Genomic DNA, 12,360 nt, shown 5'->3' on the forward strand with positions numbered 1-12,360 from the left:
CCAGAAATTTTATGGCTCAAGTCGGTGCTGGTCCTAATCCCTGAACTTTTGGATAGTACAAAATAATCACTTTCATTTTCGGTTCCTTTATTTGGGTTTATGATCTGTCAGGTAAATAATAAATTGTAAAGAAAAATATCTTTCAAACTTTCACTGCAATTTCATTTATATTGGGTTCTGATTGGTCAAGTCAATATAAATGCTAATAGTCTAAGGAATTAAATAGGAGAATATGCTTTCTCTTATTTTTATTGTCTTGGAGAGAAGAAAGTACAAGTCAAGGAACATTTAGAGGTCCATTCCAAGAGAGAAAAGAGAGATATCAAAAGGGCTATAAGCATTAAGGGAAAGATTACATGCTCCCACGGGAGTTAAATATATAGTTACATCCGCAGTTAAATCCCGGTTAGGAGAAATTTTTGGATTGGGTATATGGTGTCTAATCATTTTAGTGACCAATCATCATCGTCATCATCATTTTAGTGACCAATTATTTTAGTGACCAATCATTTTAGTGATTAATTATTTTGGATTGGGTATATGGTGTCTAATCATTTTAGTGACCGATCATCATCGTCATCATCATTTTAGTGACCAATCATTTTAGTGATAAATTTTTGGATTGGGTATATGGTGTCTAATCATTTTAGTGACCAATTATTTGAGGTCTACGACGAATCTAAATAGAATTTGAACTCATGCCCTAAGACATTGGCAAAATGTCTTATCCCAAGAGTAAACACAATCCATCAAGCTTTTTGACCCAAAAAAACAAATATAAAAATATATATTAAATTATAAATCTATGCATATCTTTAATATAGAAAGGTCACAATTACTTACAACCATGAAATCTAATAGCTTAGGTGTGTCTTAAAGTTCGAAATTTTTTTTTTTGAACTTTAAGTTTGATCAATAAAATAAATATAGTCATGCAATTTCACATCCAATGGTCGCAATTAATGGTGATCACCTTCCATTAAAAAAAAATGGTCTCATCATATACTTTCCCTTTAAAGTTTTTATGTTTGGGTTTTATTTGATCTTTACAATTTTTTATTTTTATTTTTAACCACGTGCCGTTTTTTTATTCTCCAACTATTTCTAGACCTTTTCATGTTGTCTACGGTTTTATTTGAACTTTACAAATTTTTAGTTTATTTGTAATAATCTTTTTAAAATGTTTTAGGGCTTTGGAATGCGTACGTCACTCGTGAGGGTACACTTGGACACCCTGAGTAACTCGGATCGAGCTAAGGCCGAATCTGTAGCCCGAGCCCAGTTTCCTAACATAAAAGTCGGGCCAACGTGTTGTTGCCGTGTATCACATGGAATGCAAACCTTGACAATGCAGGTTTCCACATCTTGGCCAATACAAGTCTAGCCTACCGAGTCAATCTCTCTCTCTCTTTATCATTCTCTCTCATCTCTCTCTTTCTCTTCCTCTCTCATCTCTCTCTATAATTCTCTCTCATCTCTCTCTTTTTCTTTCTCTCTCATCTCTCTCTCTAGTCCTTTTGGCCTAACTTCTACTTTACTCCAATCCATAGTCCATATATACCACCTCAAAACCTGCCTCAACACCTCAGTAGCACTATTGAGCCATAGTATTGTTAATGCCTTAAACACATATCTATAGCCACAGCATTATCCCAAGACTTCATAGAGAAAACTCACATGGGGCTATTCAAACTACTGATTCCAGCCATTGTGGCCGGAATTCTAGCCGGGTTTTCACCGGAATTCGTTGTGGGTCAGAATTGCGGGTGTCCATCCGATCAATGTTGTAGTCAGTATGGATATTGTGGTTCCACTGATGAGTATTGTGGTAATGGGTGTAAAGAGGGGCCCTGTAAGAACTCGGCCCCCACGGGTGGTGGCAACAATGGTGTCGTGGTATCGAACATTGTGACCCAAGCATTCTTTGACGGAATAATCAGCCAGGCCGACGGCTCGTGTGCTGGGAAACAGTTCTACACGCGCGATGCGTTCCTTAATGCACTTGGTTCGTACTCTGGCTTTGGCACTACCGGGAGCACTGATGATTCGAAGAGGGAGATTGCCGCTTTTTTTGCACATGTGACACATGAGACCGGACGTAAGTTTCTCTCTCATTGTGTATGTATGGGTTGGGATTATTTATTATAAGACTATTTATCTTTGATACAAGGCGGTTACGACCACTCTCAATTGTCGGATGTTAAATTAGATACCTTAGTGTGTGTCACAAAGTTTGAGGAGTTTTCTTTTAAACTTTGAGCTTGTCAATGGCACAACACTAGTTTTTTGATTTGAAATCTGATGGTCAGAGATGGTTGTGACTTTGTACCAAAATAAATGGTCTTGTACTAAGAGCAAAGATTGTTTGAAAGCAAATATTTGTTGCCAAAAGTTTGTATGCTCCCATGGGAGCATATTTTACATTTAACCCCTCAGCTAAATTCATATCTAACATCATTTTTTGGACCCCAACCTTTGGGTTTTGTAACCTCCTCAACTTAGCAATTAATCTTCAAAACGAAAAACAATGAGATCATTTACTTTTAATACAAAGTGGTCACAATTACTTACAACGATGTGATATGAAATTCGATAGCTTGGATGTGTCACGAAGTTCGAGAAAATTTTCTTTTAAGTTTGAACTTGGCCATTGGAGTAATTACAACCATCCAATTTCACATCCAATGGTCAAGATTAATGTAATCCCCTTGTATCAAAAGTTAATGGTCTCATTCTATATTTTCCTCACGAAGTTCGAGAAAATTTCCTTTTAAGTTTGAACTTGGCCATTGAAATAATTACAGCCATCCAATTTCACATCCAATGGTCAAGATTAATGTAATCCCCTTGTATCAAAGGTTAATAGTCTCATTCTATATTTTCCCATACAAAAAATCATATACACACTACATGTGTCCAAAAAAATATTAACACATACCATATGCTTTTTGGACCATAAAAATACGTTAAACACTCCCACATTTGTTTGCTTTTCCTTCTTGCAAATGAGCTCACACTCGCTTATTTCCACCCCATACAACGCACGTGCCAATACTTAACTACCACGGAACCACCCCATTTCCTACTCATCACCCTCACTTCCAAACGTGTGCAGATTTTTGTTACATCGAGGAAATCGACGGTGCATCAAAGGACTACTGTGACGAGTCGAACACCCAGTATCGTTGCAACCCGGACAAGAAGTACTTCGGGCGTGGTCCCCTCCAATTGTCATGGAATTACAACTATGGGCCTGCTGGAAACAGCATCGGGTTTGACGGGCTCAACGATCCAGAGACCGTAGCGAACAATGCAGTAACGTCTTTCAAGGCTGCATTGTGGTTTTGGATGAACAACGTTCACTCCGCAATAACGAGTGGACAAGGCTTCGGGGCCACGATACGTGCCATCAACGGTGCTCTTGAGTGCAACGGTGGCCCGGGTTCTGCAGCCGTACAGACCCGGGTTGGCTACTACCAGAACTATTGCCAGCAACTGGGAGTGGCCCCTGGGGATAACCTCACTTGTTGAGGGCAAGGAAAGAACTATATTGCTAGACTTTGGTAAATGTTATGGAAATAAAAGCCTAGGCCACTATTTGCCTTTGTTTTGTTTTGGGCTATCAATCTTATTGAAAATGAATAGGGCATTCTCACTTCCTCTTTCTCTTTTTTTTTTTTTTTCTTTTATTTTTATATTGAAAGTCAAGCAGAAAGAAATGCGAATCATCTAATGAACTTAGATATAAAGATGAAGAAAAAATATATAAAGAGATTATTTATTTTTAGTATAAGGAGATCACAATCATTCTTGTCCATCAAATTTCAAATCAAATGGCTATAAATGTACTTGTAACTAAACTTAAAGCTCAACAAAAAATTTCTTGAATTTCGTGGCATACCCCAAGCCATTCAATTGGACATCTAATAGTTAGAATTAATTGTGACCTCCATGTACTAGAGTTAAATAGTTTCATAATATACAATCCAAAAGATAAAAGAGGACTTTCAGATTGCAATTTAGACTAAAACCTAACGATCCATATTGGAAATTGTGGATTAGGATTGAGTTAGACGGGTGGATGACCCACATCTCCTCCCCCTCAAAATAATTTAATATATTTTAACAATTTTTTAATGGTGTTTTTGATGATTCAGTTAATTTGGATCACCAATTCAGCTAATCTAGATTGGTATTGTGAGTGGGAGATCCAAAATTAGATTCCAAATTTTAAAACACTACTCTGAAGAAGCTTTTTCTTATCGTTCCTTTTTGGTAGTTCAATGCAGAAAGAGTTCTTAGTAGAAATGGAACTCAATACATCACATGGTAATGCCATACAACTATAACCACTTAGCCTTGTACCCATTCCTATCAATTTCTTGATAGTTTGAGTGCATGGGATTTATGTTTATATCAATTTTCCAAAGCATTAAACCCCAATTTACCAACAAACACGAACCATCGAACCTAACCCAACCCCACCCCATTTCAGGCCAGATGAGTCCTCCCTTCATTTGGAAATAAATGAGAAAGATAAAAAATTTGTTGTATTCTTTATAACAAAAGGTACGGTCGATGCGCATCCTGTACCATTGTTATGTGTCCACCCTTTTAAAATTCATATTGGAATGGATTGAGAATCTAAAACTTCACAAATTTATTATTTTGATTACCACAAGTATGAATTTTAAAAAATAAAATACGCACTAAAGCTTTAAAAATGGCTCATTTTCTACTTTTTCCCCAAGACCTTTTATTTTGGTTCTTCAAAGATCATTAGATTTACACAAGTTTGCAGGTCCGAATTCATGGATTTTAAGAAGCAGAGACGGATTTGCAATGATTTGATGTGGCTTCATACTTTTTTCTTTTTTTTTGCCCTTTTGGGTAGTTCAGTAGTAGGAATTGAATTTAAATAGGGGTTCAATTTGTTTTGTTTGTTTAATGTTAAGTTACTGGGTAGATTAACTTTGTTTAGTTTTCTTAGGGACAAACTTCTAAAGATTTGAACCCTTGACCTCTCTCACTCAAACTTATGTGCTTACCACTAAGCGAGAGCTTGAGGAACACAAAACTATAACATATCAAAGCAAACGAGCAAGACATGAATAAAATTTTGAGAAAGTTACTAAGAACCTAAATAACTTATCGAATCAATTAAGGGAAAAGTTTATACAAGGTTGAGGCCCTAAACAATCAAACTAAGGTGCATCTAAAAAATTCAATAGAAGAAGTTGTTTCGATGCTGAAAAACCAGTAAATCCGACCATTTCGACATTTAGATATATTTACGCTATAAAAAAAGTGGACTTCACACATTGGAAATAGTGCATCTTGTAATGCATTATCTAGACGTCAATTTTCAAGTGTTCATAAATTTGTTTGATCTGCACTATTTTTTAAGCTTTAAATTTTATAATTAGATATGATCATAAAATTTTTAGATCATCATAAAGAATTTCGGTATTGAAATGGCATCTTTTGACACTGTTTGAAGGTGCGCCTTACTCTGATTCTTCATGGCCTCTGCCTTATACAAACCACACCATTAATAAATGGTCCATATTTTGGGTCTTTTCCAAACTTTCTATTTTTTGTTCCTATTTTACCCTTATTTGAAGGTTCAAGATTTGAACCATTTTTTTTTTCCCCTGAATTATGCAGCGTTCTAAATAAAAGAAGGGAAAATATATTTTTATTCCCTATTTTTAACTTCCATATCTTATGAGACCCAACAATTGAAAATATTACTTGTAAGCAAAAAGTCTTCATCTTTTCTATCTTACAACCCCCTGGACCCTTTTGATCATAAATTTTTTACCCAAATAAATACTAAAATGACATCCTATTCAAACTCTGTCTCTCTCCCTCTAAAACTCCATCTCTCTCTCTCTCTCTCTCTTCATTTCTCGGTGAATTTACTAGCCAAGAGGTTTAGTTTGAGCTCAAACACGAGCACACCTTCTTATGTGTGTGAGAGAGATGGAGTTTTAGAGAGAGAGAAATGGAGTTTGGGTTTTAGAGAGAGATGAAGTTTTAGAGAGAGAGAGATGGAGTTTGAGTTTTAAGGAGAGAGATGGAGTTTAGAGAGAGACGATGATGTGAGTGTGAGAGATGGAGTTTGGGTTTTAGAGAGAGATTGAATTTTGAGAGATAAACGATGATATGAGAGAGATGGAGTTTTCGAAAGAGAGAGATAGAGTCATTTCATAAGTTGTTGAGGTCACTAATACATGGTCAAAAAGGTTTGAGGGGTTGAAAGATAAAAAAGATGGAGTCATTTTGTTTACAAGTAATATTTTCAATTTTTGGATCTATTGAGATATAGAAGTTAAAAATAAAAAATAATAGGATATTTTCCCATAATAGAAACGTAAGTGCATGGGCGATTCGAAGGTCAAATTTTGAACTACCTCTTTCTTATGGGTGAAGTCAAGTGGTTTAAACGTGCATCCTTCGAAACACTTAACCTTTTAAGAAAAATTACCTTGGAAGGTTGGACTTCGCTCTAAACACTAAAATAACCAATATTTGTGCAAATTGAAAATCCAACTTTAAAATTATATAATGTTTTTTGTTGCGGTGTAGTTAAAGTGATTCATCGGTTCAACCTTCAAACTGCCCTGTAGCTATAGCAATTCGAAGTTTGGATCTCCAAACCGTCTATGATAAATCATCAAACCCTAGAAAAATATGATAAAGTAGAGAGATGAAAGCCAATCCCTATTCCATGAGTGAAACAACTTGGTAACCCTATGAGGCGATCCAGATTGGTGATTTTTCAAACTTTGCTTTTGAATAATGAGCACAGCCAACTTAAACAGGCAGACTCATAGCAAAAAAAGCTGAGTGGTATCTCTCGATTACCAGTGTCACCATCTCACTCTGAGGGTATGTTTCCATAGTCATGTAGCACACCCTCTCTCACACAGAAGCACATCACAAGGCCCGTCACTCTGAAGGACGTGCCTCTTGGGACTCTCTCACTCATGGCGTCTATTGGCCTCGCATGAGGTTCGACAAGTACTCTTCTCTCTACCAAAGACGTGTATCTCTTGGGAAATAGCTTGAGTCGTAGTGGGAGCACCCCCACACCCTAGTCACCATGTTGTGGTTTTCATTTCCACTGATATTATCTCACTAACATTTAAATAATCTAATTAAGACGTACCTCCAAATTTTATCGTAGCATGTAATTTTAGTGTAAAATATTTTTAGGGTTATCTGAAAATCTATTTTCACATCTAATTATAAACATTTAAATTTCAAAAATGGTTAAAATCAAGTAGACCTATAAATATATGAAAATTATGAAAATAGACGGTCTAGATAATGTGTTGCAAGATGCACTATTTTTGACACTTAATGTTTTTTTTTTTCATATTCATATGTCTCAATGTTGAGATGATCAATGAGAGGGTCTTTCAACATTAAAATAACCTTCTTTGAGGCGCAATGTATTTCTCCATCTTTTTTCTTTAAAAAAGGGTAGGGACATGTCTCCAAATTATAAAAAAGTCGAAAAAAAAAAAAAAAAGAAAAGAAAGTAATGGGCCGCTCTTTGGCCACCACACGTCTCTCAATGCCTCTTGGGCCCTCCTCTCCAATGCAACCTTATCCAAAATCCAATGAGGGTTACCGACATCTTTTTTTCAACACTTTGGAGTAATAAATAAATCTTATAACAATGCTAACTCTATTGTCACAATGCAAAATGTTTCACAGAGTTATTGGGAGAATAAAATTAAACAACAATAATAATACTAAACATAATGACTACATTAACAAAAAAATGTAAACAACTATTGAACAATAATTTTGTGGCCTTTCCTAATATTATCCCAATGCAAAATGTATTATAGATTTATTGGGAGAATAAAATTAAACAACAAGAATAATACTAAACATAATGACTACATTAGTAAATAACAAAAATGTAAACAACTATTGAACAATAATTTTGTGGCCTTTCCTAGTATTGTTAGAATGCAAAATGTATCATAGATTTATTGGGAGAATAAAATTAAACAATAAGAATAATACTAAAGATAATGACTACATTAGTAAATAACAAAAAATGTAAACAACTATTGAACAATAATTTTGTGGCCTTTCCTAGTATTGTTAGAGTAATAAATAAATCCTATAACAATGCTACTCTATTGTCACAATGCAAAATGTATCATAGATTTATTGGGAGAATAAAATTAAACAATAAGAATAATACGAAACATAAGGACTACATTAATAAATAACAAAAATTGTAAACCAAAGTATATGATTATTGTTCAAAGAAAAAACAAAAAGTCCTCAGTATAGGATTGCAATCAACTAACATAAAACACAAGGACCTAAACATGCAAAATAGTGGTCCATAAAAAAATGTAATATTGAATATACCAATAAAATAAAAAAATAAAAAATAAAATGAATCAAACTTCTCTATACATAAAGAAAACAACAAAATTCTCAAGCAAAATCAAATTTCACACTGAATTCTTAGCTACCTAAATATTTAGTATCACTAAATCTCTCTCTTGTTATTTATAAGAACCCAATAGATTTAAAAAAATAAAAAATATTTTCATTCGGTTACTCTTCTTCTAACTCTACCAATTATTATGAGATATACGATTCTTTTGATATCATTTTTTTTTGGGGAATATATTGCTCACATTTTTTCCTAAATTTTTTAAGGGAGCTTTTGTTTTAAATTTTTGATGGAATTATTTATTAAATCAATATTTTTAATTTACTTCTATTGTTAATATGCTTATCTTTAAACCAAATTCAATAATATTATATTTATGAAGATATAAAATTATAGTTAAGAATTTTTTTGAATAGTTATTGCTTCTCATTCTTATCTATGTTGCTAGTTATGGCATTTGGCAACGAATCGCTAATACCACTCACTACAACCAGGGCATCGCAAGAAGCCAGTCGGAACGTAAAAACAAGCAAGGCTTGTTGTTTTTTTTTTTTTTTTTGCTGATTGAACGAGGCCAAAGCTGCTTAAAAGCGGTAACAACTTAGCTTGATGAAAAAAAATAAAATATAGATTTATATTGGTTCTATTAAAAAAAACATAAGTTTTGAAGTTCTTTTGAAAAACTCAGAATTCTGATTAAAAAAATTGAAGAATTTTTTAAAAAACTCGTGTTTTAAGTAAAGACTTACTATCTATGATCCAGATCTTTGCTCTCATCCTTCCCTATTTCATCCCTCCGAACCACCGTAGCGTCGAGTCAAACCGACCCGTTTCCCGCTCCCTAGCAATACTCCATGATTGGTTGACCATCAATCTTTTAAGATAAATCATTGAAAAAAAAGAAAAAAGAGAAAGAAAAAGTGCGCACGGAAAGTCGAAAGTAAAGACCGTTATTTTCACACTTTTGACATGTTCTTTTCTTTTTAGATGGACAAGTCAACAAATGTAGCCCGTCAAACCACGCGTTGTAATACGCACGAAAATCTGGTTAACAAATAACGGGTCAAGTGTCACGCCAAACCGAGCCGAGGCTAAGCTAAATAAACCGACCGATTTACACAGAAGCCAAGCCAGGCCCTACGGAGCCGAACCAAGCCTTTATGGAAGTAGTCAAAATCTAATATAATTTTAATGGAAAAAGTTGATATAGAACCAAGGCTCTAAACAATCAAATTAGAACTCAACTCAAAAATTTTATTAGAAGAGGTCGTTTTGATGCCCAAATATCGAAAAATTCATCATCTCGACATCAAGATGCAAGGACATGAGAAACAAATGGATTTCAAGTTTTAGAAATAATACATCTTGTAACGCATTTTGGGACCGTTAATTTTCAATATTTTCAAGTTTTTATAGATCTGCTCGATCTACATTATTTTATAATTAACTATAAAAATATATTTTAAGGCTATCACAAAGATTTTCAGTGTTGAAACAAACCCCTCGATACTATTTGAAGGTGCGCTTCACTTTAATTGTTTAGGGCCTCGGCCATAAAAAAAAAAACCACACGTCAACTCTAGTAGCTTCCCCCTCAGTCTTAATTCTCATCTCTTTTAGTTTGTTTGTAAGGACTAGTCAAAAAGAAATAAATAACTAAACTCGTTAGAAAATGACCAAAGACCAAAAAAAAAATTGAAAAAAGAAAAGAAAAAAAAAGCTCCTTGATCTTCACCTATAAATAACCATCTCACACAACTAGACAAGTATCCTCTTTTTTTTGTAGAAAATTAGACAAGTACTTTATTTTTCCACAATTTGAGACATGGGTGTTTCCAAACTCTTGATTCCGATCATGTTGGTGGGAGTTTTCGCGGCCTTCTGGCCGGATTATGTTGTCGGTCAGAACTGCGGATGTGCTTCTAACCTTTGCTGCAGCCGCTGGGGTTTCTGCGGGACCGGTGACGATTACTGTGGTGCAGGATGCCAGGAAGGTCCTTGTAATGCCCCCGCGCCTAGCAATGGTGCAGTGGTTGCGGACATAGCGACCCAGTCGTTCTTCGATGGCATAATTGGTCAGGCAGAGGCCTCGTGCGTGGGCAAGGGGTTCTACACACGCGATGCCTTCCTTACTGCACTTGGGAATTACCCAGGGTTCGGCACGGTCGGCAGCCTCGACGACTCGAAGCGAGAGGTCGCGGCCTTCTTCGCACATGTGACACACGAGACTGGACGTGAGTCTCTCTCAGAAAGAACTGTAAATTATAGAAATTTTTGCTTTTCCTTATCTACTGATTTTTCAAGCTACATAAACTACAAATAGGAAACTCAAGTTCTCTTTCAAACTTCACATAAATGAAGTTTATGTCAGCAATTAGAGCATGTAATCCTTCACTAGAAATTGGTTACGTATTGACTCAATTGAGTGTCTCAGTGACTGATACTAAAATGCTCAATTAACCTCTAATAACAATTGTTTTGTGTGAAACCTACAGATTTCTGCTACATCGAGGAGATCAACGGGGAGTCCGGCGATTACTGCGACGAGACGAACACACAGTATCCATGCAACCCCGACAAGAAGTACTTCGGTCGCGGGCCGATCCAGTTGTCGTGGAACTTCAATTACGGACCTGCAGGTGAGAGCATAGGCTTCGATGGCCTCAATGCACCTGAGACCGTAGCGACAGACGTCGTGATCTCTTTCAGGACCGCACTATGGTACTGGATGAACCACGTGCACTCCGGATTCATCGCGGGCCAAGGGTTTGGGGCCACGATAAGGGCCATAAACGGAGCGCTCGAGTGCGATGGGGGGCCCGGGTCGGCAGCTGTTGCGAGGCGTGTGAGCTACTACCAGAGCTACTGTGAGCAATTAGGGGTGGCTCCTGGGGATAATCTGACTTGTTAAGGGCTAAGACACTAACCCAGCTTATGGATGCTTAATGAAATAAATGGAATTGGAGTTTAAAGATAATCATGGAATAAATAATTCTCTTCGTTGTAAGAAGAGTTCACTTTGATTTTTGTTTTTCTGTGAAATGTTAACTGTCATTGTTATTCTAGAGGAACAAAAGGCTCATAGTGAGGTCCAGATCATGATTTCTAATGTTATCTAAGAAGTTTAAAATAACTTAGTGGTGTGTACATCTTGATTTCCATTTGAACTTTAAATTTTCGAAAGCTTCGTTACTGAGCAGTGTTTTAAAACATCGACTCTGGTTGAGACCTGTTGGGTCCCAAGCCCGAATCAAGGATGAGTTTATATGCTGTCAATTCCATAAGATTGACTAGTGTTCGAAATCGGGCAATTAGAATGGGGAATCACTAATCGGGATTAACAATTGGCTGGGACCAAATCAGTTCTAGAAAGAAATTTGTAATGGCCCGGTCCCCCTCTCAAAAAAAAAGTATGTTATTCTTATTTTTTAATATTTTCATGATCACCGATTCGGACATATCAGCACTGGCGATTCGGCACAGACTTGTGGGACGGACAATTCATCACATATTGATCCATGTTTTCAGACAACTGGACCTGTATGATCAAACTCGACAACTTGCCAAGTCCGAATAACTTGGGGGAGTCCAAAGTCTTAAAAGTTTAAGGAAGGGCAGATAATGAGACTATTTATCTTTATATAAGGTAGTCACAATTGATATTGACGATCAGATGTGAAATTAGATTGCTACATTTACCAAACGTATACTTCAAAATAAATTTTCTCTAACATACATAAAGAAAAGTCTTATTGGTTGCCACCAAATATATGGGAGATGCACTTGGGGATTTTGGATTAAAGTTCATGCCATAGGTATGAACTCTAGAATGCTTTCAAACTTTATTGGATTATTGGCAAAGGGGTTAATTCCATATTTGAACGAGGTTCCAACTGTATTTGAGTGACATTAAAAAGGAAATGGTA

At 35.8% G+C, this 12,360-nt stretch overlaps 2 protein-coding genes across 2 annotated transcripts; both read left to right on the top strand.

Moving 5' to 3' along the window:
• Positions 1–803: 803 nt before the first annotated feature.
• On the top strand, positions 804–3,658 carry LOC148781846 (endochitinase EP3-like). Its single transcript, XM_088869116.1, has 2 exons — positions 804–2,098; positions 3,116–3,658. The coding sequence occupies exons 1-2, from the start codon at positions 1,678–1,680 to the stop codon at positions 3,529–3,531; spliced, it is 837 nt and encodes a 278-aa protein (XP_088725242.1). The 5' UTR covers positions 804–1,677; the 3' UTR covers positions 3,532–3,658.
• Positions 3,659–10,200: 6,542 nt separating this feature from the next.
• On the top strand, positions 10,201–11,567 carry LOC18448760 (endochitinase EP3). The gene is made up of 2 exons (XM_006858821.4): positions 10,201–10,668; positions 10,930–11,567. The coding sequence occupies exons 1-2, from the start codon at positions 10,260–10,262 to the stop codon at positions 11,343–11,345; spliced, it is 825 nt and encodes a 274-aa protein (XP_006858883.3). The 5' UTR covers positions 10,201–10,259; the 3' UTR covers positions 11,346–11,567.
• The last annotated feature ends 793 nt before the right edge of the window (positions 11,568–12,360 follow it).

The sequence above is a fragment of the Amborella trichopoda genome, chromosome 6, assembly GCF_054954075.1.
Source record: "Amborella trichopoda isolate Santa Cruz 75 chromosome 6, AtrichopodaSantaCruz75HAP2 v2.0, whole genome shotgun sequence".
Lineage (NCBI taxonomy): Eukaryota > Viridiplantae > Streptophyta > Magnoliopsida > Amborellales > Amborellaceae > Amborella > Amborella trichopoda.

Bases quoted from the DNA above. Each gene is read 5' to 3' on its own strand.
- LOC148781846 (XM_088869116.1), top strand. From the start codon at position 1,678: ATGGGGCTATTCAAACTACTGATTCCAGCCATTGTGGCCGGAATTCTA. The intron at 2,099-3,115 runs GTAAGTTTCTCT...AAACGTGTGCAG, and splicing joins TGTGACACATGAGACCGGAC to ATTTTTGTTACATCGAGGAA.
- LOC18448760 (XM_006858821.4), top strand. From the start codon at position 10,260: ATGGGTGTTTCCAAACTCTTGATTCCGATCATGTTGGTGGGAGTTTTC. The intron at 10,669-10,929 runs GTGAGTCTCTCT...TGAAACCTACAG, and splicing joins TGTGACACACGAGACTGGAC to ATTTCTGCTACATCGAGGAG.